The sequence below is a fragment of the Perissodus microlepis genome, chromosome 2 (genome assembly GCF_051167445.1).
Source record: "Perissodus microlepis isolate ML-2025 ecotype Zambia chromosome 2, ASM5116744v1, whole genome shotgun sequence".
Classification (NCBI taxonomy): domain Eukaryota; kingdom Metazoa; phylum Chordata; class Actinopteri; order Cichliformes; family Cichlidae; genus Perissodus; species Perissodus microlepis.
In genome coordinates this window covers 4,110,655-4,136,782 of record NC_140462.1, presented here as the reverse complement: position 1 = coordinate 4,136,782, position 26,128 = coordinate 4,110,655, and the positions used below count along the sequence as shown (strand labels likewise).

The window sequence follows — 26,128 nt, the reverse complement described above, 5'->3', positions numbered from 1 at the left end:
AAATGGAGAACTATGACCAACCGGAATCACATGTTCCCTGTCATCATATAACCTGCTGTCGGACCCCGGCCTGGATTCGTGTTTATTCTTTCCTAACTTGTCGTTTTCTTGCAAAGCATCTCAAACACCCGCCGTGGTTTCAGGCTGGGGAGGGGAGGGTGTAGCAGATCGGATCTGGCTGCGGCCTGCTGCTGCTGTTCCTGCTGGCTTTTATTGGAAAAAGACGCTCAAAACTGATAGAAATAGCCTGCGCAGTCTCTTTCCTCGCATGTTTGAGAGATTGCTTTCCGTGCTGTCTTCGCCAGTCAGCTCATAAATCTTTCTCATGGGATTATGGGATGTCAGGAGAGTGATGACGAGCGATCGCCTCGCCTGGCTTTCTGCTAAACGGCCCGGCACCTTCTTGTTGCTTTCTGATTTGGCGCAAACCTGCGGCCGTCCCGTTCAGGGATGGCTGGCACACATGCTTCCTCTTATTAAACACAATACGCGTGCACGCGCTTGGCGGAAACAAGGGATTCAAATCCAATTAAGAGGGAGGCCTCCATTTCCATTAAAGCGGAAGTTCGATGACCAGCTGCAATTAGGTTTCCCATTCATTTTTTTTTCGCCTTCCGGCTGCTCGCTGCCATGCTGTTGATTTGTATACAGGGCCTTAATTAATAGCGAATAATTGGCCTTAAACTAAAGGACCTTTATTTGTCCATAAGAAGTGTTTTTCTATTATCTGCACTTCAGTTTTTGCGTTGTTTATTCACAGCCATTTGTTTTTTCCAAGTGTGTGCCTATTTGGAGCTGAAGGCCAGGGCCCAAAGAATAATCACCACCAGCCACACACCCATGTGCTGTATGTGCGCACAGGCTCACAGCTCGCAACGTGTGTGTTTATAAACAGGCCTGGCTGTCTGTGGCTCACTGCTGAATGGATGTGACGGGGCTCCCTTATGGTTTGTTTTAAGTTGGGTCGTGTGTGTGTGTGAGAGAGGGTTATTCTGGGCACAGGATGCCAGCTCTCTTGCCGAACGTCAAACTTCCACTGCCTGTCTCCTGTGACGTTTGCAGAGTGATTAAATGTAGGACGGTGGCTCTAATGGAATGTGACCTCTTTGCTCTGTGCTGGTACATGGATGACGGCTCACCTGGAGTACTATGACTGGTATGACAATGATGTGCTCGTTTTTGTGTTGTTTGCTGATATCGTCATCGTCTGCTCCTGTTTTCCATTCGAAGTAGACGTGGAACAGGACGCATAAGGAAGTGCGAGAGCCCAAACAGAAGCTATTCATCCTCATGTCATCATGTGTAATGTCACATCTGCTACTCATAACCTCTGCCTCGTCCCTCTTCTTGGAGGTACAGCAGTGTCTCTCAGGCTTTCGTGTCCCTGCAGGAATGAAGCCTTCATTCACATTCACTGCCTCTGCATCTGCAGCAGCACTCATGTGAGAGTCACTGGGACTGATCACATCCTCTTCTACTTCTAATTAATTAACTCTGTGTGCCAGCACATCGTGGTTCTTGATTTGCTGTTGAACGTCATCCAAACGCTATCTTCCAAAATCTCAACACATAAATCCGGCATGTGGGAGTTTCACACACTCTCTGCACATCATCACTGCATGTAAATTAATTTCTGGATTTACAGTTAGGTCCCCAAAGAACGTTTTTTTTTCTGAATTATTTTGTAGCTGAATTTTAAACCAAACAATCAAGATGGGATTGAAATGCAGGCCTTCACCTTTACTTCAAGCAGCTTAACAAAAGTATTCATTAACTGCTCAGGAATTACAGACATTTTTATACACTGTCCCCAGTTTTCAGAGGCTCGGCAGTAATTCTACAGTTAAAGCAGTTTCACAGATGAGGCCTCTTTTCATGTTATTTTGTAACAAATTAAGCAGGCAGAAGATCTGGAGTTGACCGTTGAACTCTCTCATTTGGTCTCTCTTCACTGGAACCATGAGTTCTGAAAACATGTCAGTGCCAGTGAGGGAGGTTATTGTTAGGAAGAAAAATCAACTATTAAAGAGAGATAGCAAAACGTAAGGAGTGTCCAAATGAATAATAGTGTAATGAATTCAGAAAGACTACAGAGGAAACCTAAAGTGGATGATTGCAGAATTCTTTCCTTCATTTCTTCACAACATCTAGCCAAGTCAAAAACACTTTTGAGGAGGTTGGAGTAGGAATCCAGAGGGTTTACAACACATTCAGAGGATTCTTGAGTATATGGGTTACACTTAAGAACAGGAAGGCCACATGAGACTTTGTCAGAAAACATCTTAAAGAGCCTGAACACTTCTAAGATAGATGAAACCAAAATGAACTTTTTGGGAAGAGAAAAGTAACTGAAACATACCACATTACCTGCCTAACATAGTGCAGGTAGTGTTATTGCATGGGCATGTGTGGCTTGCAGTAGAAGTGGGACTCTAGTGCAGGGGGGGCAACTCCAGGCCTGTGTCGGCCGGTGTCCTGCAGGTTTTAGATGTGTCCTTGATCCATCACAGCTGATTTAAATGGCTAAATTACCTCCTCAATAAGTCTTGTAGTTCTCCAGAGGCCTGCTAATGAACTAATCATGTGATTCAGGTGTGTTGACCCAGGGTGAGATCTCAAACCTGCAGGATCCGGCCCTCGAGGCCTGGAGTTGCCCACTCCTGCACTAGTGTTTATTGATGATGTGACTGCTGATAGAAGCAGATGAACTATGAAGTGTACACGCCTGTACTCTTTGCTCAGATGGTGTAAAACAGATCAGACAGCCTTTAGCAGTGCAAATGGATAATGGCCCAAAACACACTGCAAAAGAACCACAAGAGTTTCAAAGAAATGGATCATCTTCGATGGCCAATGGTCAGTCATCTGATCTCAACCCAACAGAGCAGCTTCAGTTATTAAATACAAAACTGAAGGCAGAACAATACACAAACAAACAGCACAGACTCATTAGCCTTTACTTGACATGGAGAAATTACCGTACACTCACATATGAAATCACCCAAGAAAGGCCGTTTCTGAGCCAAGAGAGACGCCTGAAAAGGACCTGGTTGCATTATGAGAAGCGGAGGATCTGAGGCTTTTCAGCTTGACACATTTAAGGGAATGAACAATAAACAAACCGTCTCCTGGAAGTTATGTTGATATGAAGTTAACTTGTAGTAATGGCGCTGTGTCTTGTGCTTCAAGCTATGTTGACTTTTCCAATATTTAACCAAGACCACAATGTCAACTATGTGCCGTGAGCGGCTAAACACACCCATTAATAATGTTAGTCATAACAGTTCCCATAGTGGAAATTGGGAATACTGTATTATAAACATTGTGTTGTTTAAAAAAAAGAAAAAGGTATCCGGTTGGTGTTAAATTTGTACCAAAATGCATATGACAGAAAAAAATTAGTATGAGATTAGTTTAGATAGAAAGCTCAGCCTGTCTCTGCTCCTCAGCAGCACATTTCTAAATCAACTACAGATCATTTAGTCTTGGGGGGGTTGTTATGAGTTATTACAATGGTTATAGAAGTGGTGAAACTCTGTCTCCCTCTGTGGATCCCCTCTTGCTGTCTGCTCTCTGGGTCTCTGGCCTGGCAGCATGTGGGGATCCTGGGCACAGGGCCTGGTACTGCTGCCCCCGCCTCCCCCTTTGCCTGCAGTGCAGGAAGATTTAATGGCTCATGTGTCACGGCATCCAGCCTTCACTGGCTCCTTCTGTCTCAGCCTGGTAACAAAGGGGCGAGGGCAAGAGGCAAGCAGGAGAGGAGAGGAGCGCCTCTGCCAAGATGCAGGCCTCCTCCTCCTCTCACCACAAGTGTGTTGTGAATTATGTCCTCCCTCTCCCTCCCTCTTTTCTCTCCCTAAGCTTTTACTTATCCCTTACTACTCACCCTCTTCCCATTAAAAACATATAGATCTTCATCTGTCCACAGTGCTTTCATGAGGCCAACTGTGAAACTGACTCTATGGCACATTCGTCTCACTTGTTTGGATAGCTAATTCTTTTTGATGAAAATTGCTTTCTCTCTCTCCCTCTCTCTCTGCCTGCCTCTCTCTCTCATTAACTCCCCCTGGCTGCCAGTAACAGTGTGGTTAATGGCTGTGGTAAAAAGAAACAAAAACAGCCGTAATTGATAATGAGAGTCAGACTCTGCATGTGAGGGTCTGAGCCGAGCATCTTTTCTCCCTCTCAGACAGCCCAGACGGGGCAACTCTGCCAAGCAGGACGCTGATTGAACAGGGCACCGGGAAAGTTGGGATTTAGGAATAGATCTCTGGGAATGAGAGCTCTACTTCCCAGAAGGATGTCAAGGGGTGAAAAACTAATCTGCCGGGTGTTAGGGTGTAATTTTCTAATACTGTAATGTGTAACTACCACATGATTTTGGGAATGTTTGGATAGAGCGATGCATAAAAGTGAACGACGCTCCAACGCAAATACACTTTCTGGATGGCTCGCTGACTTGAGCAGGAGTTTGAAATGTGTTGAGTGCTCCTTTCGCTGTTGTTAACACGTATGGTGAGAGGGGGAAGTAGTAATTATTTGAGGGGGGGAAATCCGTTGTTTCACATGCATGCGGTGGAAAGCTGTTGAGGAACCGTCACGCATGTCTTTATCTGTTTCTGTCCCACAAGGCACAATCGTTCTGAACACCAATATTTTTTTTTTATCAAAGCCACACCGCAGCGGAGGAGGGATTATTTTTAGATTTCCCTGATAAATGAGGGGTTTCGTGTATCTGGATGTGGTCGCAGGCGGCCGGGGAGAAGGGTGAAAATTTAGGAGAAGAAGAAGTTGGGTGGAAAGAAAAAGAAAGAAAGATCTGGCAGAGCTACAAAAGCTTTTAAAACATGTGAAAAATCAGCAGTTCTTTAACAGTTAGCTTGTCATTTTTATTTGCCTCTTCAGATGGTGGCAGCGGTTGTCTTTCAGGCTGTGCCAGCTGGGATTGGCTGCTGGCTCGAAGGCGCAGGCCTGGCCCCGGTTAGCACTCTTATTATCATCACCACACACTGTAATTCACATGCCAATCACAGCTCTGAGGAGCGCAGGACGGAGGGGAGCAGGGGCTGGTTAGAAGGGGGCCGCCGACTGGAGTGATGGCCGGGCGGGGTAGCGACTGTGTGCTGAATACTTCCAGCAGGCCCTAATCGGACCTTTCATTCCCACATCTCTGCAGAATGAGTCTGGATAGCGGTATGATCAGTTATACAGGGCTGGCCTGTGTTGAAGCAGGAGGCCGTGCTGGGCTGGCTGCTGTAAGAATAGGAGTGACCTCTGAGGAAGGTCAAACTGTCACAGTTTGGCTGGTTTGGCCTCGAGTTAGACACAAGCTGGGAGAGACGGCGCAGAGGAGAAGAATATAGGAAATATTAATCTAGCAGAATTCTCAGTTTTTAAGCCAAAAGTCACAAAGCTGAAAATGCCTGTTTAAGCTAAAGAACAGTGGGTTATATGCTGTACATGAATAGTTTAGGAAATTTGTTTTAAGATGAACACTGTAATTCCCTTTGGAAAAACACTGTGCTGCAATGGATGTCTTTTTACTCCAGGGAAACTCTACAACCTTCTCTAGATGACTGTGGCTGTATCGGCCCCTTGTAAACTCAAATGGAGGATAGTTACTGAATTTAGATGCATCATTATTATTGTTCATTAACATTGAAACCATTTAATATGGGTTGCACCACACATAGCTTTAACATAAAGATTAGCTGTTATTAATTCTAAATTATGCTGGGAGTGCAGGAGTTACGAGATAGATAGATAGATAGATAGATAGATAGATAGATAGATAGATAGATAGATAGATAGATAGATAGATAGATAGATAGATAGATAGATAGATAGAGAGATAGTGTCCGGCAGCCTCGCCTCTGTCAGTGCGCCCCAGGGTGGCTGTGGCTACAATGTAGCTTGCCATCACCAGTGTGTGAATGGGTGGATGACTGGTTGTGTAAAGTGCTTTGGGGTCCTTAGGGACTAGAAAAGCGCTATACAAATACAGGCCATTTACCATTTACTGATGACGGATTTTTAGGCTAATAGTTAGGCTAACACACTCTCATCTTTTCTTTCCTCATAAAACCGATAGATCCTCCACTTCTTGTAAGAAGTGCAACTCTTAGCATATTTTGGTTCCTGCAACTGGTCCGTCGGGTTATTGTCTCCCCAGAAACACTTCCCTTGTGCTTTTGGAAATCAGTTTTTTCCTATTTCTGTTTTCTTTTTCCTGTTTCCGTTGTGTTTTGTGTGCTTTTGCAGCGTTTTTCTTGTTGCTGTTGTTTTCTTAAGTTCCAGTCCATTTGGCCTCCCAGGGCCACCGTACCCTTTCCCTTTCCTGATAACTCCCCTGGATCAGTTTTCAGGTCATAGTAAATAGAACATCACATCTATTTTTATATATTATGGTCATTATTAAATTAAGAAAGGAGGATTATCCGTGGTATGCTCATTGGCCACTGACTTCTCGCACATTCAGTTTCTAAACACCAACACGGTGACGATGAGCTTGAAGGTTCATAATGGGACAAAAATCCAATTAACATCGTTGCATGCGAACTGTGTCATGTAATCAGAAACATGCAAAACCATAATCGACTTTGATTTCATTTGAAAAGATGTGCAATTATATTACAGTTACACTCTCAAGGAGTATTTAGCTGCATTTTATCAGTAATCTGACCTAACCCTGGTCAGCTTGTACAGCATTTCCATAAATCATTAGCCGGTGAGTGAGCAGTTTCTCATTTTTCACATAACGCTTTAGCCATTTAAAGGCAGCAGGAGGATGTTGTGGGAACAGTGCTGACATACAGCATCCCCTTTTAAGCTGATATTTCAAACTTGTTATCAAACACTTTCTTGTTCGCACGTGCACTGACGTTTTCAACCACTTATAAGAAATGCAAGTAAATGTAAAAAAAATCTCAACTATAGCAATTTATCAGGTTCAACATTTGAAACTTGCAAGAAAAGTTACTAAGTAATTAGTGGTGACTTTACACATAAACTGAAATAATTTATGTGTAGCAGCTGGAACCTAACCTACGCCCCTTGTAATTTTACTGAAAGCCATCACCGCAAACGACACGACACCCGGCGACAGGAAAATTCACACGCGAGGTTTTGACACCAGCGTGGAAGCTGGAGAAACTAATTAATCTTGCTACTGCAGCGCCTGGACCAGCATTTGGGGAAAAATAAGAGTTGTTCAACTTCCCTTCACTCATATCCAGAGTGTCCTCACATATACTGAAAAAAACCTTCTCTTTCCTGACTTTATTCCCACCCTTAGAGACGTTCTGCAGCCCCGCAGAGACACTATAATTTAAACGCTGCTGAAATGGGAGCTCAAAAGACAACATGCTATTTCAATCAAAAGCCCAGCTCTTGCCCCATCATCCCGGCTGCCAAAGCCTGGTGTGACTCTTGTACACACACACACACACAAGCGGGATTTCGCCTGCCAATGTGCGGTTTGCTTTCACGATGCCTTAATGCCTTGTGGTTAGTGCTCTATCAGGGCCATGAGAAATGATTTATTAGTGGCTCCCGCCTGTATTTATAGATAATGAGCCTCCGTCAGTGTTAATAAAGAGATCCATTCTCAGCCTGGAAAAGCAGCACTGCTTTAAGAGATTACTGCCACTGCTAAACAATAGCTCGCCCTCCAAAGATAGCCATATATGCTGAAAGTGTTACCGTATATGTCATGGGAATCAAGGAAGAGGGTGGGGCAGGGGGGGTAGACAATCCCTGTGCCCTTCTTAGCACGAGCTCATTCATTATGGATACACATTTGTCTTCACGCACGCTTACTTTCCCATTATTGTTGCAGTCAGAGCTTTTCAATCTTCTCGTCGGGCTCTCCACTGATCCAGCTTTATGGAAGATCTTTGCTCTGCTTCAGATGTGGGAGAGGAGCAAAGCGGCGCGAATAAACGTTTCCCTTGTAGGCACTTTTATCTGTCTACATGTCAGTCACATATACAAGTCTGAGAGTATGTGTGTGTGTATGTGTGTGTGTGTGTGTGCGGTGATGATTGGGATAAAAGGGGGGACGTGGAGACACTTGAGAGCTTTGTGTTTGTCTGACATCACTCTGTCTCCCTCTGGTTCCAATCAGCCCATCCTCCCCCTCTTAATGACACCTGATAGATTAATGACTGATAAAGTGTGTGTGTGTGTGTGTTTGTAAGGACTATACATTTCAGAAGTCTAAAGCTCCGGTCAGGATGTAGTTATGGAGCGCTAATTTGAAAGTTGTCTGATTGAGGGCTTTGTGTGGGCCCCTACCTAACACACACACACACACACACGCACACACACACACACACACACACACACACACACACACACACACACACACACAGCACCTTTGTGCTTGATCCTCACTAGACATCATATTTGTCTTCTTTGCAGCATGTTTACAGTTGTAACTTTTATATCATCCAGCTCCTCCATCTAGCACACTCTCTGTCTGCACACTTATCATTCCTAAAAATGTCGTTCTGTATCATTGCAAGAGACTACAAAGTTTGTTAGAAAAAAAATGTAAGTTAGGCAGCACTGCGAGTGAATATAGATTTTTAATAGATCGTCCTTAATATAGGCTGGTCTTTAACTAATGACTTTATAAGTGGTCTGTAAATTGGGTTTTTAAGGCTTTATATTTCTGCTGGACTCGTTGGTACTGAGCACACTGACACCTAATGGCTTCGCAGTAAGGCCCCGGTCTGCTTTTGACCACAAAGTATTCTGTTGAAATGGTCAGCGGTCACTGGCACGTCAACAGCGGTTGCAAAAGGAAAGCAGTGTCACTCCTCCCCTCTCATTTTCCCTGTCATCCTAGGTTATAAACCAATGGCCTCCCAATGGCCTCTTCCCTAACCTCTGCAGGCTACTAAAACCATATTAGGGGCATGTTAGAGTCCAGCGAGGGACTCTGGCCTCATGGCTCTCAGCCATGAGAGTTTAAGTCTGTCAGTCCTCAGCTGTTCCCGCACAATGATGTGAGGATAGTTCCTCTCTGAGTTCAGTTAAAAGAGCTGGTATTAAAAAGCCTTGATTTGACCTCTGTGTCATAAGTGAATCAAACTAGAGATCAAGCACAAAGGTGCTGTGTGTGTGTGTGTGTGTGTGTGTGTGTGTGTGTGTGTGTGTGTGTGTGTGTGTGTGTGTGTGTGTGTGTGTGTGTGTGTGTGTGCTCCTCCCGTGAACCTGACAGAGGTGACGTTACTGAATCTGGAAGTGATTCGCATAGGCTATGATGCTATTGGCCACAGTTCAGCGGAGGGTGTGTGTATGTGTGAGTGTATGCTTTACCAGTGAAAAATCAACATGGCTGCAGCGCTCTGGAGAGGTCTTGCGATGAGGTAATTTCCCCAGAGTTTAACCCTCAAGAACATAACAGACATGCATCCGTTTCCATCCCTCTGTTCTCCTCTGCTCCTCCGCCTTTGTTCTCTTTCCACCTGCGCCAGTTGTCTACCTTGAGTTGAGCGCAGTACATGTGTGATTCACCTTTTACTTTTGCAGATCTTTTTGCCCTTTCCCAAGATTTAAAAATCCTCTTGCTCCAGGGTCCTCTTGTTCTTTTTCTTTGTTGCTTCAAGCAGACAAAAGATGGACAGACAGGCAGCAACATGAGGTCATAAGTTAAGAAAACAGCCATTCATCTTAAATCTAGGCAGCCTTTTGAATATTCAAACTTAGCTAAAATTTTGGGTTTACTTAGTTGAAATGTATGTATCAGTGAATTAAAATTGGCTGAATGGCATAAATGTATTGAATTTGATAAACAATAACATTTATTGTTTTTAATTTGCTGCTAGTAACTGCTAAAAGCAGGCTAACCGCTAAATGATTAAAATTAGCATTAGCTTGCTAATCTGGCATTTAAGTCTTTAAGAAAGTAAAGAGGGAAGCGCTAATGCTTAGCAGTTGATAAAATTAATTTAGTAACATTAAATGTATAATAGCATACGTATTTCACGATAATCCTTCAAAAGAAATATACAAGACCTACCTTAAACTGCAAAAAGCTTCGCTAATTTTACATGATTTTAGTTAAATTAGCATATTAGGAATTTAGCTACATACATGCTAACTACAAAAGATTGTGAAAAATAAATCGCACAATATTTCCTTGTGTATCCACATAAATATAGCAAAGTTATACCTTTTGTGAAAATTCAGAAAATCCATGATCCAGTAGTTTTCAAAACCACCTTTAGCAACAGTAACTTGAAGTAACTGTTTTTTAGTAATTGTCTTTTTCTAATTGTACTGCCATGAACTTTAACATTTAACATGCTAACTGACGCCTGTGGAGTCTGATATGTAACTCTTGTTTTGTTTTTTGTTTTTTGCAGTTTCTCTGCACACTGCATGGTCTGACCAAGCAATTGCTTTTATAGAGGTGCTCACTCTTGCTGATGGTCAGTGCATTTGATTAGCAGGTACTTTCTCTGTTGCTATGGAAGCAGTAAGTGTGTACTTAGTTACAGGCTTGCAGAGAGTCCTATGAACAGACATGACTGTGTCTGTAGCTTGTGGCATTACTTCCTCTTTACAGGTTTATGTTTAGCATGGAAGTTGCTACAAATATTTTCTACCTCTCTGTAGCCAGACTATATATAAAGAGTTATTTACATACTGTCTATGGTTTAGAGTGAATGTATATATTTAAAAAAAAAAACTAGTTAAAAGTGCTTAAGAACTTCATAAGGGAGTCACATAAAAAACTTAAGAATAGCCAGTGCAACCCAATCCTACCCTATTATCCCCCAACCACCCCAAAAGAACTCCTTCAGCATGAAATTATTACATTTCCCAGAGGTGAGCCAAGCTGAGAGGATGAAGAGCACAAGACAGGCAGTGCTGTGAGGGAGCAAACGCAGCTTTAGAAGCTGATACTCATAGGAAAGACTCATTTGTCACCCTTGTCTCAGATCCACATGTGATTGCCAGAAGTGTGTGTGTGTGTGTGTGTGTGTGTGTGTGTGTGTGTGTGTGTGTGTGTGTGTGTGTGTGTGTGTGTGTGTGGTGGGGCAAGGATCACTCCAAATTTTGGATGCTGTGAAGCAGCATCGCTGCTCCTTCCCCGAGAGATCCACCGCTCTGTTTCTCCATCTTCTTCTGCTCTCCCGTTCTCTTTGACCACTAAATGTCCTCTCACTGGAGGCACATGGTGATTATGGTGGATCCACATGAACACATGTCAGTGACGTTATGAAGCACCGAACAGCGTCTAACGTTTTGGGCTCAACAAAAGCCTGTGGCCAGCTGTTACCATAGCAGTATTTTAGGGCTGTGTGTTTCTGTCTGCGCCGTGTGTGTGTGTGTGTGTGTGTGTGTGTGTGTGTGTGTGTGTGTGTGTGTGTGTGTGTGTGTGTGTGTGTGTGGTGTGTGAGCACCGAAAGGGACAAAGTCATTTGTCACTTGTGGTTTCACATGTCTGGTATTGAAATCGATGACAAATCTATGAGGTGTGTGTCTGTATGTGGGTTCATATTTACTGGCACGAGAGCCGGTGATGTCATGCATGAGAATGTCTTTGTGAAACCAGCTATGCCCCTGCAGACTCCCACACTGTGCTGACTTTGCAGGCGCAGGGTGTGCGTGTTGTGTACACATGTGCACGAGTGTAGCCTTATTGCTTTTGTTGGACGCTTGCTGCAGACCACAGGGGAACACTGGCGCTCAGACTCCCATCATACATGCCTGCCATCCACCATTATGACAATCTCCCACCTATGTGTGCTTGTGCACCAAAAACACGGGTGTCCGATTGTGTTCAGCTGTGTTCAGTTCCACCTAGGAGGCGTGTTAGAAAGTTTGAGATCTAAACTGGATGGACTGCAACCTTAATCTGCCGCTAATCAGCTCCTCGGAAAACTCACTCAAGCATCAGACTCTGTAGATTGCTCTGCCTCTCCCGGCAACTCCTTCTCAGTGTTTTTTCCCCCCCAAGTCATCACTTTACTTTCTACCCGAATCACTCTATTTCACCCCCCACCTGCTTCCATGCCTCTCCCACCCCACCTCACCCCCAGTCATCCCTTGTTTCCCTCCTGGAATGAGAATCCTGCTCTCTCCTCTGCTTTTTCCCCTCTCCTGCTGTTGTGTGTGATGCCGAGAAGCCCTCAGGATTACATATAAGTCTTTTGTTTATCATCTCAGCTATTACTGCTAATGCTGTCTCTCCCTCTCTCTTTTGCAGCGTGTGTGTGGCGTGTCCGTGCTATGCATGTGTGGGCAAGCTCTCAGATCAAACACAGCGTAAGACGAGCCCATAAACAAGCCTTCAGGACCACTTAGGATTTTCAGGCAGAGCCAGTGTTGAGGGGGCGCGCGGAGGGGGAGTAAGGTACAGAAATCAGCTGCTCTGTTTATGTACCTTTCAGTGGTGATTACCGGTCCAATCTGTCTGTTTAACAGAGCAAATATCAGAGCCTCGCAGAGTGTGTGTGTGTGTGTGTGTGTGTGTGTGTGTGTGTGTGTGTGATGCATACAGTTGCAGTGCAGAGGGTTGGAGAGATGCCACCGAGTTGCGTGGAGTTAAAGCGGCAGTACAGCAGTTAAGTGTTTATTTACTCATACGTACAAACCTAACTGAGAGAGAGGAAGCAGAGGGACCACCGCAGGACTGAGGATATGTGTCAGACATACTGTACGGCCTTGGCAGCGGCCCGTGTTTTGCACGCAGCGCAGTAAAAGCTGTGTACTGTGTGTGCTAATGCGAGTGGGCAGACACGCTGGCAGGTAGTGCCCAGCATGCAGGAGGGAATGTGTTTGCAGAGTGGAACATTCGCAGAGATGAATGAGCTGCATTATACACTCAGATATTATTTTTCATTGCATTACAGTGCAGTCGGTCGCGAGATCGAGTCGTTTGTCGTGCAAGAAGTGAATGTAGGCAATGTAGCTGACTGAAAGTGTAAACAGTTGTGTCTTTGGGTGTCAGGTTCAATCTGATGAATGAATGGAAGCTCTTGCATGGGGAATTGTTTAGGTTCCACCTGCGGCCACTGGGTGGCACCAAAACTACACAAACACACCAAGAAAAAAATAAAAGCTGTGGAGAGAAACTGCTAGAGGAAATAAATTATGCAAGCGGTAAATGTTAAACCGCTACCTGTAGTTAAACTAAGGCAGGTCATGGCTGCCTGCGTATTCTGAGACTGAAGCATATTCTTCAGGCTGTTGTTTGTTTGTTATTTTGATTCCGCCCCCCCTGCAGCCACCGGAAGCGCTAGATATAGCCGAGGCTGGAAAGTGCGTCACACAGCTGAGCTGCGGAGAATAAACGGCCGCGCCGCAAGTCCCCCTCACCGGCGTCCTCCTCCTCTGTTATTTTTGTTTGCACAAGAAAAACCCGATCTGACGTCTGTTCTTCCAGCATGGTGAAGATCGCCTTTAACTCGGCTCTGGCGCAGAAGGCGCTGGGCAAAGAGGTGCAAGGCGCTGTTAAGGTGAGCTAACGGGGCACAGCGCTGCGCCTGAGCCCGGTGTCCGACTTTAGCCTGGTAGCAGGCCTGTTGTGCCGGATCGGCCAGCAAAGCGTGTGGACTTCATCCATGTGCGCATTCACAGGGTTGTCGCGCATTGTTGTGCTAAGTGTGATTTGACACGCGGTGGTTTTGCGGTGATTTTTGCATAGCGCACGGAGTCAAATTGCACCTGGCGCAGGACCCGATGGGACCGCCCATCTCCTGCACAGCTGTTTTTGTGCAAAGGACAAAGATGGGATGGGATTAAGGGATTGTTTAATCAAAGCTGAATGTGAATGTCATGTTAATATGATGTGTGTGTGTGTAGGACCCTGAAGTGGCCTCTGCTCCAGTGGGCGCCGAGGGCTCCACAGGTCGCTGCCTGCTCACCTTGTTAGGCATCGCCTTCATCCTCAGTGGGCTCATCGTAGGGGGGGCCTGTCTCTACCGATATTTCACCCCAAAGGTGTGTGCGCGTGCGCTGCAGCTCATTCTTCCTGAATATTCTCTTACACATGTTACCATCTTTTAATAAGGGGGTGCAAAGAGTGGGAGGGGAGGGGGTCTTATGAAATCAGAATATTTGATTTTAAAAAAAGCATTTAAAATCTTAAGTCCTCCTCAAAGTAAGTACCTAAAGTGTGTATATACATATATATATATATATATATATATATATATATATATATATGTGTGTGTGTGTGTGTGTGTGTGTGTGTGTGTGTGTACATTAGGTCATGATTGTGGTTTCATAACTGTGCATAACACTTTAATGTTGCAGATCCTTATAGTAGATTCATTTTCTGTCCATCCTTATGCACGTGAGGCACATGGCACCACACATCCCACCAGCTCTGCAAGCAAGTCACTGAAACACGTAGAAAGTTAAATTACAACCCAAGACTATTTTATGTTATAACCTTTTCCAAATTGTTTCATTTTCACGTTGCAAATACAGGTCAGTGAAATCACCATGCACATATTGTAAAGGTTGGGGGAAGGGGGGGCATCTGGGAAATTAAGCAGCTGTATGAATTAATTTGGTTATCCACTGACGTTATCAGATATGTTTTCTTCCTCTCATAAACTGTCACTGTCTAGAAGTGATGAAGAATTATTAACACTGGTTTGTACCGTTAGGAAACAGAGTGCTATTGTTCACTTCTTTTCATATTTAGAGAAAGTGCAGACTTCACCTTTTTTTTCCCAGTTGTTGTGTTGCCAGTAGGAGGGTCTTAGAGTCAATGAGATGAGGCAACCCCACACCCATGCAAATGAAGCAAAGTGAGGTGGGGGGAGAGCAGTGTGTGAAACTGTAACTGTCAGTATGTTGCTTGAGAAATTCTGATAAAATTGAGCTTTCTTCCGGAGATTTCATCACAAGAATCTGTTGCTCTGAATTTTGTCGTGCTTTTGATCTCAGCTGTTTCCTCACTTCTAAGCTTTGAAACTGCAGTGACACATGATACACAGAAAAAGAACACAATGCAGCAAAACTCAATGGTCCAGTTTGTGCATTTGCACAGCATTGAAGTGAATCTTGGACTAAAGTGGAGAAACCCTTGCAAAAAGAATCCATATCAATAATAGGTGCTGCCCCCTCTGTTCATTTCATTCCGTTTGAAAGTATGATTCTTTTGATTGGATGCTCTTTGCAAACAAAAGGTTAGACCACCAGGTGGGCGGGGCTTCTGACATCTCAGCCAGAGCCAGTGTGCCATAATTATCAGCATAATTATCACAATTTGATTTGCAGGAAAATAAATGCCTCACATCAGCCAAAAATGTTACTGGAATTCTTTATTATCAGTGCTATGTGGAGAGTGAGTGTGTAAACATAAGCTTAAAACCTGATATTAAAAGAAACTGTGATCAATAGTCATGGAAAAACTGTAGGCTTGTTTGTGTAAACAAAGTCCTGCTATGTGCCGTGATGTAACTGTGCTGGAACCAAGCAGAACATGCGTGCTTTGGCTCCCCCTGGCAGCCTGAGCTTCCTCGACAGCTGCGTGATGGTTTTTCAGTAGTTGGTGCAGTTTGTGAAACGTGAACTTTAGACAGGAACAGAACACGCAGGTTCACAGCTGATATTGCAGATTCACAGTAATACCAGATGATGCGTCTGTGGTTGTAGAGGCAAATCCCAGCTGCACCGCTGGTTGAAAATAAAATAACTCTATTACGGTGCGTTTTCTTTTTTCTTTTTTTTTGTAAAATGTACATAAGCAAAGGTTCCAGTGCACCCCACCTCACTTTACATGTTTTTAAGACTAAATGAGATGCATTCTTCATCAGAGGATGTATCATGGCGCGATGGAGTTCAGAGACGTGTCGTCCGGAGCAGAGAGCCAGCCTTACTACTTGCCGCGAGTGGAGGAGGAGGTGGAGATCTCTGACAACATCGCCGTCATCAGCGTCCCTCCTCCCCGCTTCAGGCCCGGAGACCCCGCTTACATCCTGCACGACTTCAACAGGGTGAGGATTGTGGACTCTGTCACACTTGGCGCAGCTCGGTGGATGATTTCTGCTGCTCTAAATTCTTTCCCGATGATTTCATGTGTGTGTGAGCAGAAGCTGACGGCCTATCTGGACCTGACTCTGAGGACCTGCTTTGTGATTCCCCTGAACACCTCAGTAGTTCTCCCCCCTCAGGACCTCATTGACCTGTTCTCACAGCTGATGGTGAGTACGGTCCCTCCTAGCAGGACTTGAAGACACAGATGAAAGTCCAGACTTGGATGACGGACAAACCGAACACACAAGTCTTGCTAAAGCTCATGCACAGGAGCTGATATTGAGTACAAAACAGGAAATTCAGGGATGTGTTGTCATTGCACAGACTGTCTGCTCTTTAATCCTTCTCAAATCTGTTATATCTTTAATTTGTACATACGAAAAAAATCTTCACCTGCCAGTAAGTATGAATGTGCTAGGTGTCCTTACAGCATGTAGGTTTTAAATATTGGCTAAACTGTAAAGTTCCTGTAATTCAGTTTTCTATTATTCACTGGCAGAGACTAGCAGAGACTATGCAACAATATCAGCTTAACTGAAACGTAGGTTCTTGACAGGAAACTAAAGATGATAAATGAGCGACTGTCACCCACAGGCTTGTCCCCTTCTTCCTTTATTCATGCAGTAAACTAGAAGTACGCTGCATTTATACTGCATACTTGTATTCAAAAAGTCTCCATATTCAAATAGGGACTTTTTAAAAATCATTGATGTAGTGTTGGGTAGTTTTAGCATGTGAAGGTGGAAAAAGCTTGGCTGAGTTTAGTTTGCTTAGTGAGGAAATCAGGAAATTTCAACACTTGGTGTAGAGTTGTTTCACAAATCTAGGGATGATTCATCACCTTTTTTAAAATTTTTTTATTCAGTTTTCACTGATCAAGATCAAAAGTAATTTTTTAATTTAAAAAGGTGCCCTGACAGTCTCATGCTCTGGTCTTTGTTCCAGTCTGACTCTTACCGCAGCTACCTGGTGCACGAGGACCTGGTGGTGACGGAGCGCATTGATGATGTCAAACCCCTGGGCTTTTATATCCGCCGTCTTTGTGATGGAAAAGAAACGTACAGAATGCAGCGCCGTGCCAGCCTGCCAGGTATAGATGTGATGGAAATGTAAAACCTCTGATTAACACGCAGCTCTGTGGCAACCCCTCGGAAATAAGGGTGCAGACCAGAGGAACTTGTGTATATAACATGCATGTCTTTAACTGTATTAAGCTGTAATATATAATCCTCTTTAATCTTTATATTACTTAATTATATTATTTAATCTTTAATTACAACATCACTGCTGTTATGCAAGATTTTTTTGCTTTACTCAGCAAGTGCAAACTGAACAGTTTGAGTTTGCAACTTTTCTATCCTGTGCTTGTCTCGTATTTTAGAAAGGAAGCTACTTGGCTGACATAAGCTCTTTCATGTTTTTTTTTTGGTCGATCTGGTTATGGTTAGGATAAATAACCAGAATGTCAAAATTAATGTCTGTATATAAAATATATCTGAAACTGGACTTCGTCTTACAGTTTCAGGATCATTTGCATTCATGACTACGTGTAGAGCTGTTAAGTCATAAGCTAACATTAGCGGTAGCTTATGGTAATAAATAACCACACAGTCAAAATTAGTTCTTGTATTTAAAAGACGAATGCCCCCAACATGACTGTGCTCTTTAGTTTCAGGACTACAGATTTGTAGTCACGAGTTAAGCTTTTTGGTAATATTGATGTATTAGTGTTGTCAAGTAATCAGATAACATTAGCGCTAGCTAATGGTAATAAATAACCACACAGTCAAAATTAGTTCTTGTATTTAAAAGACGGATGCCCCCAACATGACTGTGCTCTTTAGTTTCAGGACTACAGGTTTGTAGTCATGAGTTAAGCTTTTTGGTAATACCGTGGTGCTGCTTAGTCATAAGCTAACATTAGCGGTAGCAAATAGTAATAAATAGCCACACGATGAAAATTAGTGCTAGTATTTAAAAGACAGACCCCACCAACATGACTGTGCTCTTTCAGGACTACAGATTTGTAGTCATGAGTTAAGCTTTTTGGTAATATTGATGTAGTAGTGTTGTCAAGTAATCAGCTAACATTAGCACTAGCTAAAAAATAGCCAGACCATGAAAATTACTGTACTGTACTGTATTTCACACTGGTTATGTATAAAACTGTATGAGCTAGCTTGTTTAGCAGAGTGTTAGTGTAATTTACTATGATTCTATCTTTTGGCTAACAGAAACAGCTTTCAAACAAAATATGCTGACCACAACATAAAGGAAGCAAGCTGTCACATAATGCAGCTACAACTTTAGGCCTTCATACATTTCTGATGGTTGAGTTATATAAACATGTATCCCTGTATAGTTCTTATCAAGGGTGAAGCTAGCTGCTAACATTGATAACTTTTTATTTACTAGGTACACATTAATATTGATTTTGGAGTCACTAATCACTATGGCTCAAACAGAAACTGCTGACTTATCAAGTAGATGCAGAAATTATACAGTGTCAAATACACTTTGGTTAGAAACCGAATAAGAGGACGAGTGTAAACAGGCGCCAACCATGCTTGACACATCTTCCTAAATGTAGTTGTGTTTGAAATGTGTCAAACACGCCCACGGCTGAATATTGAGACGAATACTTAGCACTGCTGCTTATCTGTCTTTTTGTTTGTCAGGTGGAGGCATCCAGAAGCGCTCTGCGGACGAATGTTTCACCATCCATCACTTTGAGAACAAGTTTGTGACTGAGACCCGCATCTGCAAGGCTTAAGCATGAATATAGGTCATAGAGAGCAAGAGAGGGTAGGTGGGAGTGGGCGGTGAAGGGAACAGCAGAAAGTTACTTCTGTACAAAACTCTTTCCAGTTTTTGCCTCCCCTGCTTTTAATCTAGTGTTGAGTGAATTTAAGTTGCAGCATTAGAGCCTAGCCCCCTTCTCCTCTGATGTACTCCCTCGAACCCGTGATAGGTCACAAGTCTGTAAGTATTCATTAGCTAGTCTTGTACTGGTTATTACTTTAAGTCAGTAAGCTAAAGTTAGATATACAAGTTTCATTTATTACGTTGCTTTCTGTTTTGTTGCTGTAGTTTCCTGCAGACAGATCTTATTGATGTTACTATATAACGACACGTCCGCCTCATCCAGAGCAGAGCTATTAGTCATCCTACTGAATATTCTAGTGAGATCATATTAGGCGTGTGTTGCGTCAACCTCCTGTCGCCGCTCTGACCCGGGTGCACGGTGCAGGTTCGACCAGGTATTTGTATTCTGTTACAGCGTGATATAGCACAAGTCAGCATGGAGATGTCTGGTACAGTATACGTGTAACATGCTTGTCCGTGGATGGTAACGCAACGCTCTCAGTCACCACTGTTTGTAGATATCCCCCAGAGTGCCGCTGTGTGATGACTTTAGTGTTACCGATGGTAACAGTCCAGCACCCTTACAATATATGACCAGTTTTTGTGTTTGTGTTTCAAGCTTCATGTGTGATCCTAAACCAGAGTGATGAGCTAACGATGAATAAGCTAAAGGGAAATTTCACTTAATTTGACTTGAAAACAGTCGGTTATCTAATTTGACTATTATGCATCCGTAGTGTTATAACACGAGATGGCTCCCTGTGATATTTACACACATCGTGTGCTTAAATGGAAAACAGTCGTCCTTGATTTCTGAAGTCTGTCGAGCACGTTTTAAGTCATTTTTTTAGTGATTTCCTACTTGATGCCTGCACAGAGAGACAATCAACAGGAAGCGTGTTTGTAAAGATGGGGTTTCTGTCTCTGCTTTTTAATTGAATACTAGAAGATATTAGGGGGGGAAACGCCCAATGTTGTGTGCAACTACTGAACTGAACTCCACTTTGTTGTTTGAATAAAGTTGCATTTCTTTACCTACTGAACGTCGCAGTGGCTTTGTTATTATAATGGCGGTGAAAGCGGCACCAACACTAACCCTTTTATCATCCTGCGAAGGACATCGGGTTATCAAAACACTGGATCTGGACGAAAACTGTCGCTGCGTTTCGGGGTTTTCCTCTCTTTCACTTGCTGACACTACTCGCCCTTCATCGAGGAAATGCAAATTGAGAGGGGGAAAAAAACATTTATTGAGAAATAAATAGGTTTAAAAAAATAACATTTTAAAACTCTACTTCCATATCTTCACATTGCCGTTTCAGCATAAATGTTATTTCCATAGTTTGCAGGAAGTTGAAGTTTGCATAGTCTTCAGTCTCAGTTAGTGGTTGCAGGGAGGCTGTCGCCACCAGCAGTTTAGTCCTCCTCTTCGTCCTGTTCTCCGGTTATACAGGACAGACGCCGACTGAGATGTATGCTCTCCGGTATCTCTGGCTTGCTCAGTCGCCTCCAGAATTCATCAGTAGTGAAATAGTACATGATAGGGTCCAGGCTGCAGTTCAGGCTGGCCAGGCAGAGTGTGACCGGGTGACTTCGAAGAACCAGTTTCTGAAAGTCACAGCTGGTAACTTTCTTAGCTTTGACCATAAGGTCGAGAGGCATCGTGGCGTGGTAAGGTACAAAGCACACTAAGAAGACTACAGCACAGCTTAGTATCATCCTCAGCGCTCTCTTTTTCTCCCCTCTGTCAGAAATAGCATTTGCTGTATTTTCCCGAAGGCTCCAAATAGTCATGCACGTGCAGCCGAGCACCAAAACGAGAGGGACGAAGAAGCCGAACAGCTCTAGTAAAATCAAGAGGGCCCACATTCCCGAAGGCCCGATATCCTTCCGCAGAGGCAGCTCCGTGAAACACTTATTTGTGTCGTTCCTTTCGGGCAAGGAAGGATCGTGTCTGAGCAGAGGGAATCCGAGGCAGACAGTGCAGATGATCAGCCAGATGATCCCACATATTAACACGTCTCCTTTTTGTCGACCCGAGTTGTACAACAGCGGACGCATGATGAGCTCACAGCGACGTATGCTGACGAAAACCAGGAAGTAGATGGAGGCATACATGTTGACGTACTTGAGATAGAAGCAGAACATGCAGAAGAAATACCCAAAGGGCCAGGAGTTATTCAGGTAGTAGTAGATCCGCAGAGGCAGAGAGAGCACCTGAGGAGAGGCCAGAGTGACAAAATTGAAGGCGGAGAACAGCAGGCAAACGCTGATGTACATATTTGCTCTTTGGCAATGACGGTAAGGAGCTCGCTTGGTTATCTAGTAAACAGAAACATTTCTAAATAGATTTTTAAAATAAAATCCTCCCCGTTAGGCAGTTCATTGGAATAAAGAGATGCACTTCTGTAGTTGTTGTGTTCTATAACGGAAGTTTTTTCTTGTGGTTCGAAATCTCCCACAACTCAGCCAACATCTAAGAGTCATTTTGTTTTTTTGACTTCCCAATTTAGTACATGAAAGCAGAACAAAAACTAAAGAGGTCATTACACTAATTTGCTTTATTGCAGTTTTAAAACCGTATTGTAGGATCAGCATTACAACACTAAATGTAACTATTAGAGGCACGAGTAGTGTAACAAGTACTTCTTGCATGCAAACTTCTTCCCTGATTAAAGCTTGACCCCTGAGGAGGGCTATGTGGTCACTTAACCACACAACCACATCATGTGACTTCACAGTAATGGTTTAAACTAGAAAGTAAGTGTGAAATACGACTGAAGAGGATTTTTACCTGCAGTAGGTCGGCCACAGCCAGGTTCATCATGAACACCACGGCCTTCTTGGTCTCTCTGATGTAGGCCCTGAACACCCACAGCGCCAGCACGTTACCCAGCAGGCCCGGTGCTAAGATCACACTGTACACCACGGCATACAAATGGTGCTGGTAGTCTATTATCTCACTGGTATTGGAGCAGTTCATATTAGGAGAACTGACATTCATGTCAGTGTTAAGATGAGCTGCCTTGCAAACCAGCAGGAAGCTTGTATCAGCAGAGCTGCTTGTAGTCCGGTGACGGGTTGGTTTGAGCATCCATGCCGCTGGTTACATCATGCTGCAGCCCGTGCAGCTGGTACTCTCTGCGGCATGTCAGACAGAGGAAGAATGTCTTTTAAGTTTTTGTCCAGCGCTGATGTGTCCTCCAGGCTTCTCTGCGATCCCCAAAAAGTCTGGTGGTCTGGTAGAGGAAAGAAAAGTAAGTTAAGTTAGTGTAGTCGGAGGTGGAAAGCGTTACCAGAAAGAGGAAGAAAAACAACATGAAGGTTTCTGTGCTGTCACCTCACACCAAGAGGTTCTGTCTCTGCCTGTGTTTTCTCACACACTGTAGTACAAATCAGCTCTTGACAGCAACGCAGTTGAGTTTTAACTGCTTTATCTTTCGCCCAGTGCAGCCTGGGGATATTAAAGTTACTGTTTTGCATGTTGCATAGATAGCCATCAGAATTGGAGAAGGAACCTTTTTAGATGAGACACAGATGACATTGTGCTCGGCGGCAGCACCTGCCAGCTATAATCTCCCATGTGTCTTTATGAATAACGTAATTAATCAATGATCCTTGATAGCAGTGTTTTTGCAGTGCCCTTTACAGCAAGCGTGCAAACCCGCAGAGAAGTCGGTAAAATCCCCCACGTGCTGCTTCACTGCCGAGCATTATGGTGCCTGCACTGAGTCTGTGTGAAATAACTACGGCGCAAGGCATCGAAGTGAAACCAGCGTGGTTAGCGCAGGCAGACCAGGCAACTGGTTAACAGCCCAGATCAAGGAAAAACCTGTCATTAAAGGGCACTTTGAGATGAGGAGCAGCACTGCGGGTGGTTTTTCGATGTAGGTGACGGCTGTAACGCGCTTCTTTTTTTCCCTCCTTCTTTGTGACACACACACAGAGCAGAAAATGAAAGTAATAGAGATGAAATTTTAAAGCTTTTAGATGACCTTCAACTTAGATTATCTTCAAATGCTTTCGGTTCAAATGGAAATAGTAATGTTAGGGACTGAACGGCCGATAGGTGCACACACCCACAGCTATAAACTTTAGTGCGTGTAAACCAGTAAAATTATGTTTTTTTACTTAATCGTTGAACTGTTGTCATCCTCTTTTTGATCAGCTTTTGTTTCTTGTTATCTTATTTCTAATGAGACTTATCAGACCCTAGCAAACCCAGGAACGATGTGGTGTTGCGATCTTCCACATACCTAGTACCCAGACACCTGCTATGCTCAAATAAACACCTGCATGTGTTTATTTCTGGCCTCCATTAGTCCATTAATCCTCCATCAGTTTAAAAGGGACACTGTTTATCATGTGGACCCTTAGTTCATACACTGTCTTCCTCCCTCCCCCCTCTCTTTAAGCTAGCTTTCTTCTGATTGGCTGCTCCTTGCAACCAAAAGGTTTGAATAGCTGGTGGGTGGAGCTGCTGTGCTAACAGCACTGGGATATTTTTCAGTGACATCATCCAGAGCAAAAAGCAGTGAAAAAAAGAACAGAAACTGTGTTTAGAGTATTCTGAAGCCTGAACTTTGACTCACAGGGATTAGTAATGCGTACTCTGATGTCATTATTTGGAACTTTGGCCTTGTTTAGCACTATGAGAACACTATATATGTATGGCAGAATGTTAGCAAAGCATATTAGACCTACTTTAACCAGTTTCAGGACATCTGAGGATCATTTATGAACCATTTTATCGATGTGAAAATGCAAATCAGCCAGTAAAATATTGTTCATACTTGACAAGAAACTTACTGCCACGTAAACTGTTCAGAACAGCATTTTTTTTTTTTTTTTTGCACCTACTATACTCAAAACACACAGCAAAAAATGTGTAGCTATTTTCGTGCGTGAGGGGGAAATGGCACTTGCCAAACACAAGACAAACAGTGGTTAACTAACTGCTCTTAGTTCTCTTTACGGGCTCCCTCAGCAGGTTTTTATACACAATATTCGCGTTCCTGTTGCTTAACTAAAAGAACGCCACATTTCTTTACAGGGAAATGACTAAATATAGCGGCACATTTGACTACATTTGAATGCATACATTTGGCTGCTAGCATTGCACTGCTGTTTCAGCTGCAGCAGTAAAAAGATGGTACGGTTTGAGTATCGCCTTCTCACCCGTGTGTCTGCCCTCCCCTAAAGAGTCACGAGATAAATTCTGCGTGGGAGTAAAATGATTAATAGGGTGGACCTTTTTAGAAAGAAAAAAAACAACCTTTATTTGGGAATATATTTTTACTTTCTTCAATGTTAAAGCTATTTATCTAAGACATTTACTCTTTTTTGTTAGTTTGTACTCTTCACAGCTTGGCTCCCAAACTGTTTTTGTAAGCAGTTACAAGCCAAAGAAGTTTAGGCAGCAGTCTTTTGATAATGACCCGTTTAGTAACTTGTACCTTTAGCAGTGTGTAAGTAAATGTAGCGGAGCATAAACAGCGATCCCTGCCTGGGATGTACCAGTGTAAATGTATAAAGTAGTATTTGGGCCTGAACTAAACTCCTCACAATCATACACAAGCAAACAGTGGAATTTTATTTGTAAAAAGGGGGGATAAGCTTGGACTGCTTCTCAGCTCCCTGACTGCCTTTTATGCTCAGGCCGAGGCCCCAGTAGACCGTCAGCCCTCGGACTGCCTTTTAACTCACTGACCGCTGACCTGTGTGTTACTGTTTGAAAATGATTCTCCACTTATTACTCTCACTTATGCACGTACCATGTGCTTCCTTCCAAGGCTGTGTGTTGATTTGTATGATGTGCAAAAGGCCAATCTGTGACAAGCTCTCGTTTCCTTCTCGCAGTTGAAGCTTTGACATGTATGTACAGGAGTCAAACCGAGACCATCTGTTGTGAAAGTAACATGTTTACGGTAACGCGCGTCGGGATCAAGCTGAAATTTCCATCTAACCGAGAGAAGTGAGCTGTTTTTAAAAAGATAAAGATAAAAAGAAAAGGCAAGTGCTGCTCCCCTACCTTAGGACTCAGTAGTTTTCATCAGGTCTTGCCAGTGGAAACACATAATCTCATCTGCTGTGATTCACCTCCGTCTGTGGGCTGCTGGCATGTAAGCAGCTTTCCGAAGATCTGACCTCGTGTTTCAGAACCAAAAACGCTGCCGGTGAGCATCGGGGTCCCTCCACGTGTGTGTGCCCTGTTCAGATACACAAGAAAATATGCCGTGATCTCCAGGAAGTCCACTGACACATAAAGACCAGACACCCCAATACTGGCCCTCACACACACACACACACACACACACACACACACACACACACACACACACACACACACACACACACACACACACACACACACACGCACACACACACACACACACACGCACGCACTTCAACATAACAGGCATTCCACACACTGGAGAAACAGACAAGGTCCCCCATGAGCCATGACTCCACATAGAAAGCATCCACACACAAACCCCCACACACTCGCTACTTTCTCCGAACACTTCTGAACATTATTAGCAATTAATAATCATCCTCTCACCTCTGTCTTTAAAGATGCTGGAGAAACGAAAAGCTGATAAGACCGAGGCGTCAGACGAAAAACTCCATCCTCCTTTCTCCTCCTCTAACACTCTTTAATTTCAGCGTCCCGCCTCTTTCTCTCTCTCTGCCTCTCTCTTTCATTCTACCTCTCTATCTATCTTTCATATCCATTAACTTTTGTCTTCACTCGTACTCTTTCCTGTTTTGATTTCTTATCTATCACTCGTTGCATGTGTGTCGCCCGTCTGTGTGTGTGCGTGCTAAAATCCCCAGAACAGCAGACACACAGAGGGCTTCCTGTGAGCGTAGGGGTGTGGTTTACAAGAATTTTCTTTTGACACTTCTGCTATTACACTCTTAGTTGCCATTTCCTTGTGGACAAAGTCAACACGTCAACACACACTTTTTTTTGTTTTATTGACAGAACATCAAAACAAAATCAATCCAAAAATAAATATTTACACCAAAGCCACGGCGCAAACTTTCACAAGTTACAATGTGACACTCTCAGAAAGCAAACGCTAAACTTTGATGCGTGTGAGAACAGAGAAACGAGAGGCAGGTGCATTTTGGTGGATGATTCATTCTTGGTAGATTTCCTTAGGTGGGCTGCATTTGTGCGTCTGGGGGCTGATGTAGACTCAGAGTTGGCTAAGGCTTGGCCTGTACAGATGGGTGGGTGGGGGGGCGC

The 26,128-nt window shown here is 43.6% G+C and overlaps 2 protein-coding genes across 4 annotated transcripts; one reads left to right on the top strand and one right to left on the bottom strand.

Moving 5' to 3' along the window:
• The first annotated feature begins 13,111 nt into the window (after positions 1 to 13,111).
• On the top strand, positions 13,112 to 19,916 carry LOC146392067 (integral membrane protein 2A-like). Its single transcript, XM_084941003.1, has 6 exons — positions 13,112 to 13,475; positions 13,822 to 13,959; positions 15,789 to 15,968; positions 16,065 to 16,175; positions 16,954 to 17,098; positions 18,687 to 19,916. Exons 1-6 carry the CDS (start codon positions 13,404 to 13,406, stop codon positions 18,779 to 18,781), a joined length of 741 nt encoding a protein of 246 aa, XP_084797129.1. The 5' UTR covers positions 13,112 to 13,403; the 3' UTR covers positions 18,782 to 19,916.
• On the bottom strand, positions 19,695 to 26,098 carry gpr174 (G protein-coupled receptor 174). Of its 3 annotated transcripts, XM_084940974.1 has the most exons (4): positions 25,436 to 26,098; positions 24,905 to 25,082; positions 21,668 to 22,112; positions 19,695 to 21,090 (listed from the first exon to the last, which is right to left on the bottom strand). In XM_084940974.1, the coding sequence occupies exons 3-4, from the start codon at positions 21,965 to 21,967 to the stop codon at positions 20,290 to 20,292; spliced, it is 1,101 nt and encodes a 366-aa protein (XP_084797100.1). In that variant the 5' UTR covers positions 21,968 to 22,112; positions 24,905 to 25,082; positions 25,436 to 26,098; the 3' UTR covers positions 19,695 to 20,289. The 3 variants fall into 3 exon arrangements, with proteins under 3 accessions (XP_084797100.1, XP_084797107.1, XP_084797115.1); XM_084940981.1 differs by lacking the exon at positions 25,436 to 26,098 and having other exon boundaries at positions 24,905 to 25,416; XM_084940989.1 differs by lacking the exons at positions 24,905 to 25,082; positions 25,436 to 26,098 and having other exon boundaries at positions 21,668 to 24,831.
• Between the last annotated feature and the right edge of the window lie 30 nt (positions 26,099 to 26,128).